Raw genomic sequence first — 8,701 nt, 5'->3', positions numbered from 1 at the left:
GATATGAACAACAAAATCCAAGACACATAAGGGTGAGAGAGCCCTGCCCTTGTGAGCTTACAATCTAAAGGAATGTGGGGTAAACAAGAGGTGGGGGTGGAATGCGGTATACATACAGGTACAGTGCCTGTTAAGGTTATCTAGTGAGGAGTAAAACTTCAGAGGTTGAAGGGGAATGGCCTAAGTTAGAGCATATGCTTGTCGGAAAAAGTGAGTTTTGAGGGAGCGTTTAAAGATTTCAAAGGTTGGAGAGTGATGGATGTACTGTGAAAGGACATTCCAGAGGAGTGGTGAGGCACATGAGAAATCTTGTATACGTGTCGTGAATGTGAGCAGAGGCGTAGCTAGGGCTTTCAGCGCCCGGGACAAAGACTATTAATGCGCCCTCTAAGGGGAGAAGTATGCGTGCCCCACCAAAAAAGGGGCGTGACCATGCAACAGAATGTGGGTGTGGTAATGGGTGGAGCCAAATATATATGACCTTAGCAGTGGTGTAAAAGGTCTGCCAGGGAAGTTTAAGCTCTGCCATAGTGTTTCCACCCAAAATACATGTAATCTGACAGCATTGCACCAAAAATACATGTAATTAGGCAGAGGTTCCTCCAGAATACAGATAATATGACAATGGTTCCCCCAAAATAGACGTAATCTGTCAGCAGTGGTTACCCCAACATACATATAATCTGGCAGCTGTTCCCCAAAATAGGTACCCCTAGTATAGGTAACCAGGTCTATAGGTGTCCCCAGAATAGGTAACCAGGTGTACATGTTCCCCCAGTATATGTAGCCAGGTGTCTATGTCCCCTGTATATGTAGCCAGTGGTATATGTGCCCAGTATATGTAGCCAGGGGTATTGTAATCCCCAAAATAGGTAGCCAGGGGTATATTAATCACCAGAATACGTAGCCAGGTGTCCCCCCCCCCCCAGCGGGAGCCCAGAGAAGAAGGAGAGCAGTGGGGAAGAGCGGAGGCCCCACTTCCCCTTTACCTCACCTTGGGTTTCCCCCTCTTTCTTGGTCCCCCCTCCAAATATGAGCGGCGGGCGACAGAACACTTACTCTATTCCTGGAGGAGTATACCGATCTGTGCTCTACTACTCTGATCTAGACTAGACCTGAGTAGTGGAGCACAGAACTTTCTATGTGCCGTGTATAGGGTAAGTGTTCTGTCACCCGCCCCTCATATCTGGAGAGGGGAGCGAGAGAGAGGGGGAACCCCAAGGTTAGGGAAGTGGGGATGTCTGCCCTTCCCCACCGCTGTGCCCACTGCTCTCCCTCTTCTCTGCACTTCCGCTATAATTGAATAAATATATCTAAAAAAAATACCTCAGGTCACAGCTGGGCGCCCCTAGGGACCCAGCGCCCGAGGGCACATGACCTACCCTGCCCACCCCTAGCTACGCCCCTGAATGTGAGGAGGTAATTCTAGAGGATGACAAAAGAAACTCCTATGCAGATCTGAGATTGCGGTTGGGTTGGGATCTGGAAACTAGTGAGGAGATGTACGGGGGAGAGAGATTGTGGAAAGCTTTGCAGGTTAGAGTTAAGAGTTTAAAATGGATCCTCACGGTAATTGGCAGCCAATAAAGAGCTTGGCAGAGAGGAGCAGCAGAGGAACAGTTCCTTTCTAGCTATCCTTCAGTTCTCTCTATTAGCTTCAGAAGGAATGATCATCCTTGAATTCTATATAGGCTTTTCTAGCTTGATCACATACTTTTCCAATGCTTTTTTTTTTATATGAGGCTGCGTATGCAATAATCTCACCTCGGCAGCTTCCCCACTATAAGACAGGTTGGTCCTGGTCTGCTACATTGTTCAAGTCAGAAATTAACAGTTCGTCTATGTACAGGTCCTTCTCAAAAAATGTGCATATTGTGATAAAGTTCATTATTTTCTGTAATGTACTGATAAACATTAGACTTTCATATATTTTAGATTCATTACACACAACTGAAGTAGTTCAAAGCCTTTTATTGTTTTAATATTGATGATTTTGGCATACAGCTCATTAAAACCCCAAATTCCTATCTCAAAAAATTAGCATATCATGAAAAGGTTCTCTAAACGAGCTATTAACCTAATCATCTGAATCAACTAATTAACTCTAAACACCTGCAAAAGATTCCACCTGAGGCTTTTAAAAACTCCCAGCCTGGTTCATTACTCAAAACCGCAATCATGGGTAAGACTGCTGACCTGACTGCTGTCCAGAAGGCCATCATTGACACCCTCAAGCAAGAGGGTAAGACACAGAAAGAAATTTCTGAATGAATACCTGTTCCCAGAGTGCTGTATCAAGGCACCTCAGTGGGAAGTCTGTGGGAAGGAAAAAGTGTGGCAGAAAACGCTGCACAACGAGAAGAGGTGACCGGACCCTGAGGAAGATTGTGGAGAAGGACCGATTCCAGACCTTGGGGGACCTGCGGAAGCAGTGGACTGAGTCTGGAGTAGAAACATCCAGAGCCACCGTGTACAGGCGTGTACGGGAAATGGGCTACAGGTGCCGCATTCCCCAGGTCAAGCCACTTTTGAACCAGAAACAGCGGCAGAAGCGCCTGACCTGGGCTACAGAGAAGCAGCACTGGACTGTTACTCAGTGGTCCAAAGTACTTTTTTCAGATGAAAGCAACATTTGCATGTCATTTGCAAAGGCTTTGAACTACTTCAGTTGTGTGTAATGAATCTTAAATATATGAAAGTCTAATGTTTATCAGTACATTACAGAAAATAATGAACTTTATTACAAAATGCTAATTTTTTGAGAAGGACCTATATAAATAGGTTGGAAATCTCAAATAATTTTTGGGTTCAATCTCAAGTGACATTTCAATCGTGGAATGATCAGATATAAATATCATGTTGATATTTATGACAGTTACAGAAGTAAGGAGGTTTTTAGTTATTAATATCAGGTCTATACATGAATGGGAGGAGAGCACTTTACAAAAAGGGGAGAAGCCCCTCTCCAGGGGATGCAGATGCCTCCAGCCATCTATTAGACCTGTTGACATGAGGAGGAGACTCAAGTTATTGTCTTGCTTAGCGATAGGGTGCTCTGCCAAGGTGTTTAGTTGCCTATCCTCTCACGGAGACGACACCACATTCAAATCTCCTGCCACTGTTTGCTTATAATGGATAGGGCAATTTCGTATTTTGGTCATCAAGGTATGAAAAAAATTGGTATTAGAAGAGTTTCGGGCTCGATTCACTAAAGCGTGCTAACACTTAGCACGATAGTGTTAAGCCACTTTGCACGTGATATCATGTGCTAAGTATCATTATCACGTGCTAAGTATCATTATCACGTGAAATCACTGCACTTTGCGCTCGCCGTATTACATTAACTCACATGTTAATGTAAGCACCATTGCTGATTTCACTACCAAACTCTATCTTCTGATCGTGCGAAGCACACGAAAACGGCCGTGATATGAGTTATCACGGTTTAGTGAATCAAGCCCTAAGTGCGGAATGCCATTGAAAACTACGGCGCTTCACACGATCAGAAGATAGAGTTCGGTAATGAAATCAGCAAAGGTGCTTACATTAACATATGAGTTAATGTAATATGGTGCGCGCAAAATTCAACGCGCGTCGCTTTATGTACTGTATACAGTAATATTTCATGATTTACATTCCGTTTGCGTGATCTGCAGTGACTTCACGTGATAATGATACTTAGCACGTGATAATGATACTTAGCACATGATATCACATGCAAAGCCTTTACACGCGCGTTTGCACTTGCAAAGCCTTTACACGTGATAACTGAGTTATCACGCTTTAGTGAATCGAGCCCATGGTCTTTATATCCCCCAAACTATCATGAAATGGGTATTGATCTCAAAGTCTGCTCTCACCCACCTACCTTCTTACTCTTAAAATTCCTATGCACTAAGAGTAATACCCCTGCTTTACACCTTGAAGATGGAGCCCCAATAACCTCTCCCACCAGGGCCGGTTCAAGTAACAATTGGGCCCTAGGGCAAAATTAGCCTGGGGGCCCCCCAACAGACACCCCCGACCAAAAAGCGTCATTAGAGGCCCTTTGTTGCAGCCAAATTTCCCTCCTGGGTCCCTGAGCTGGCTGCTGACCCTCCCTCAATCACCTCCCAACTTAACAGACTCTGGGGAGCAACAGTTAAGATGGGGGAGGGACACCTTGGGGGCCCCTACAGGCTCTGGGGCCCTGGGGCAATTGCCCATTTTTTCCTATGGTAGCTCCGGCCCTGTCTCCCACAGTGACATCTTACAACAGAGTCTCCACAGTATGGCCACATGGGCAGACAGATATCAGATGAAAGGACTCATCCACCTCTCCTCCCGCTTCTCCAGTCTTCTCCCACTCTGTCATTCTCTTTACGGGCTGCCAGCCAGTTACACAAAGGATACAATTCAAAAGCCTGACTCTTGCCTACTTATTAAACTCCTTCCTGACCGCCTAACGGCAATAGGCATTGGGAAGGTGGCAGCCCCAGGACCGCCTAATGCCGAAAGATGTCAAGTCCTGGGGTAGGGTTTTGCAGGCAGTCGCGCGCGTCCATGCGCGAATCCCCGCTTGAGTGATGGAACTTCGCTCTGTCATAAGTCTACCAGCTATTGCCGCTAGCAGGCTGTTAGATGGTGAAACTGCCCTCTGTTTACATTGTACAGTGCTGCGATCTACTGCAGCGCTGTACTGGGGACAGCAGTGTCACTTGGCTGTCCCCTAGAGAGGCTCCGATCATGATCTCCTCTCATAGGCTGATGCCTATGAAAGGGGATCACCCTGATTGGCTGTCAGGGGGTGGGAGGGAGGGAAGAAAAAAAGAAAATGTACAGTTTTATTAACAATGTAATTATAATTCATTTATAATAATTCAATAAAATAAGCTGCAGCAGCTATCAGAGCCCACCAACAGAAAGCTCTTTTGATGGGCAGAAAGGGGGATGGATCCATTTGTGTGCTAAGTAGTATGGCTCTGCAGCGAGCTATTAAAGCCGCAGAGCACTAAATTGTAAGAAATAGCTTGGTCACTGGGGGTGAGTGTAAGCCTATGGTCCTGAACTGGTTACATAAACTTATTTCCAGACACCATCCTACGCGCAATCTCTGCTCTACTAACATTATTCTCCTGTATTCCTCTCTGGTCACCTCTTCTCACTTCCGCTTACAAGACTTCTCTCGATCCTCTCCCCTCCTCTGGAACTCCCTCTTTCCACACATGTGCCTCTCACCCACGCCCTTTTTATACACAACCTGAAAACTCCCCTCTTTAGGCAAGCATACCTTCTCACTTATGACACCCTGGCCACTGACCACCATTTTACCATCTCATACACAGCTTTCCTTTGCCTACTGTACCATTTCTTAACCCTTTAGACAGTAAGACTGAATGGCCAGGGCTCTCTTCCACTTCTCATAAAGCTGTGTAATGTATGTGTGCATACCTTCCACCCCTACATAAATATCTGTAATTGATTTGTTCACTGTATCAGCTGTAATCCACAATTGTCTTTTATTGTAACTGTTTATATTGTTTTGATCTTCCTTGTATTCTGTTGCACAGTGCCATGAATGATGTTGGTGCTGTATAAATAGATAATAATAATAATAATGCATACAGCAGCAGCTACCAGCAGGGGCCTATGCCTGATTGTGTGCAGGGGATCCTGTGGCTTGCATTGTGGTCCTTGAGAAAGGGGTCCTATGTGTCTCCAAAATGCCGGATCAATAAAAGTCTTGAATCAAAGAGGAGTGCACGTTATTACCTCTATTGATGTTCTAAGCAAGGAGAGAAAGAGGCATCCAGAGGTGTGAAAATTAGGTTAAAAATAACGCAATGTATTTTCATATATAACAATAAAGATAATTTCATATAGAAATAAAATTTATTACGCACTGACAACGCATTTCGTGGGTCTGAGCCAACTTCTTCAGCCCATATAATAGTGTCAAACGCTAAGGGCTTGATTCACAAAGTGACGCTAACTGTTAGCATGCTTGTGAAAAGCCCTCTATCACACCTAAAGTCAGTTAGGTCGTGATAATCAGCACTCGCCCGCCAAGTCCCGTGCGCAAAACTTTGCGCGCACAAAGGCTGGGGCGCGCGAAATGTTGCATCGTGGTTTGACGAAAACAGCGCACCCGATGCGCCTATAAGGTTGCAATTGGTGTGACCTTAACGTCGCATAGTGAGACGTTAGGGTCACACCCAATGCGACCTTATAGGCGCATCAAGTGCGTTGTTTTCGTCACACTGCGATGCGACATTTCGCGTACACCGGCCTGTGCGCACGCAAAGATTTGCGCACGGAACTTTGTGCGCGAGCTGATTTTCAAAACGGTGCTAACCTTGTTAGCACCCTACTTAACACGCCCAAAGTCTTTAGGCGTGCTAACTAGGTTAGCACCGCTTTGTGAATCAAGCCCCAAGAATAGTGTTGTCTTTATTGAGGTAAGGTTCTTTCTACTTTAAGTTGTTTTTAACCTAATTTTATACACCTCTGAGTGCCTCTTTATTTCCCTCTGCTTCTCTCCCGCCATTGGAGGGGTGTTCTTGGTCCCATGTGGGGCTGTCACAATTGATACCACGTGTGTTTTTCATAAGAGACCGACTGCATCCTGTACTTCCTGGACACTCGAGTGGCATCAGAGTTGTATATCTCCACCTGCTCTATGTGGTCGGTTGCTTCCCAGTGCAACCTACCTTTGTGGGGTTTATACTGTATTATTTTGGCGCCTCTCAGTTCAGCGCAGGGTGAGCTGAATGACGGTTCTCCCTGCTGTCGCTAAACTCCGGGGTGGCATTAAATACTATTCCCCCTCTGAGTTGTTGCAACTCGGAGGGAGATGTAATTCGCGGTGTGGCAGCCACCAGAACCCCGAATTACTGCTACGCGGGTTGCGCATCGTAGCATTGCTGCTATGATGGCGCCCAGCTTCGGCGCTCGGCTCTCAGAGTGACGCGCCAAGATGAACTGATTCGACCTTTGTGACTACTATTATTTTCACTTCTCTGCATAATCTTCTTGTTGGTGAGGTGACATATTGCACTATTTGGGCTCCTGTTGTCTCTGTGATTCCCTTTTAACGGTGTACAGCCATCGCCTCTTCTTCTAAGCACATCCACGGCTCATCAAATTCTGTAGAGGTATTTCTCTCTCAGCCTGAGGAATTACCTCACCAGTAATAGCCTGCATGCCTCTTCAACTCAAGACTTGTATGAATCCGATGTTTCAGGGACACATGGGACCCCTTTCTCAAGGACAACAAAACAATCAAGCCATTAGCATGCAGCAGCAGCTCCCAATAGGGGTCCATGGCTGAGGAGTGCATGGGCTCCTAGTGAAGTCCTATACTGTAGCTTGTATTGTTGTCCTTGAGAATGGGGTCCTACCTGTCTCCAAAGTACCAGATTAATAGAAGTCTTGAATTGAAGAGGAGTGCAGGCTATTACCTCTAATTCTGAAGAGGCTTTCAACCACAGCCCGAGGATTTCAAAGTCCAAAAATCTGACCATATACTCCATAGATCCTCACTCGTATAATGGTGAACCATGATAAGCTTGTGAAATTGACATCGATTATATTCTAAGTAATGGCCATTGAATAAACCCCAAGGAGGTGGTGTGGGTGGAATATGGAGTGCGTACAGACAAATCCCCATAAAGCAATCCTCCATAGGGATGACTTGAATCTTTTGTGATACATCATAGATTTTTTTTGCCATGTCAGCTGAGAAGACATATCCAGGCCCAGCGCAGTAGGGTGGGTAAATGTCACTGGGGTAGATTTCCTCAGGGACATAAAATTTTTCTGTTTTGCTCCTTGATGGCTCTGTGTTCTTTACTATATATCCTGTAAAATAGTTTTCACGGACTGGAAGCTTTGGATGAAGGAGCTTGTGAACCAGATAGTCAACGTTAAGGAACATATCATTGTCAATTTTCATCACATAGCTGGCATTAGGGCAGAACTTAGCCACCCACTCCATGCCCAGTAAGGTCTTTAGGGTCAGATTGTGGTAGGTGTCCATGAAGTCTTGTTGGACTATATCTCCAAAGGCTTCACTTTCCTCTTCCAGCATCATTTGACTCCGATTTCGTAAAAAACGTGAAAATCCCAGCAAAAATATCCTCAACACAAACACATCATAATTATTTTCTTTGCCCCAGGTTGCCCGTATGGCGTGTCTAGCCTCCAAGTCATGGACTCTACCCGTTACCAGCAATATCAGGAAAGGAGTTCTATCTTTGCATTTATCTGGCTGGTTGATGAGGAACTTATAGGGATATGGGTAAGGTGGGGCCAGAGGATGGTGGTTGGCTGAATTTGCCAAGTTTATTTTCAGAACCGGTGTTTTTTTCCCAAAGTGGAACAATAATCCAAAAAGAACCAGCAGAATTGGTGCAAAGATGGTACAAAATCTCACTATGCAACTAGGTTTAACCATGATGTCCTCTTGTTGTCTTGATTCTGGACCCCACTGAAGTATCTGTAGAAAAATAGAAAAACAACAATATAAATAGGCTGTAAACTGATCCTAAACAGCTATGTTATCATATTTCCCTGTTTTCTGTTCTCTTTATTACAAATAGAGATGGCCCGAACGGTTCACCGGCGAACGGTTCACCGGCGAACGGTTCCCGGCGAACTTCCATGGTTCGCGATCGTGGTGAACTGGGAACTTTTCTGGAAGTTCGGTGTGCCCCCATAGTGC

The 8,701-nt window shown here is 45.3% G+C and overlaps 1 protein-coding gene across 1 annotated transcript; it reads right to left on the bottom strand.

Annotated features, from left to right (window-relative positions):
* Positions 1 to 7,459: 7,459 nt before the first annotated feature.
* On the bottom strand, positions 7,460 to 8,438 carry LOC137562164 (beta-1,3-galactosyltransferase 2-like). Its single transcript, XM_068273497.1, has one exon. It carries the CDS (start codon positions 8,432 to 8,434, stop codon positions 7,460 to 7,462), a length of 975 nt encoding a protein of 324 aa, XP_068129598.1. The 5' UTR covers positions 8,435 to 8,438.
* Positions 8,439 to 8,701: the final 263 nt, after the last annotated feature.

This window comes from Hyperolius riggenbachi, chromosome 3 (assembly GCF_040937935.1).
Source record: "Hyperolius riggenbachi isolate aHypRig1 chromosome 3, aHypRig1.pri, whole genome shotgun sequence".
NCBI lineage: Eukaryota > Metazoa > Chordata > Amphibia > Anura > Hyperoliidae > Hyperolius > Hyperolius riggenbachi.
This window is presented reverse-complemented; position numbering and strand designations above follow the sequence as displayed.

Bases quoted from the DNA above. Each gene is read 5' to 3' on its own strand.
- LOC137562164 (XM_068273497.1), bottom strand. From the start codon at position 8,434: ATGGTTAAACCTAGTTGCATAGTGAGATTTTGTACCATCTTTGCACCA.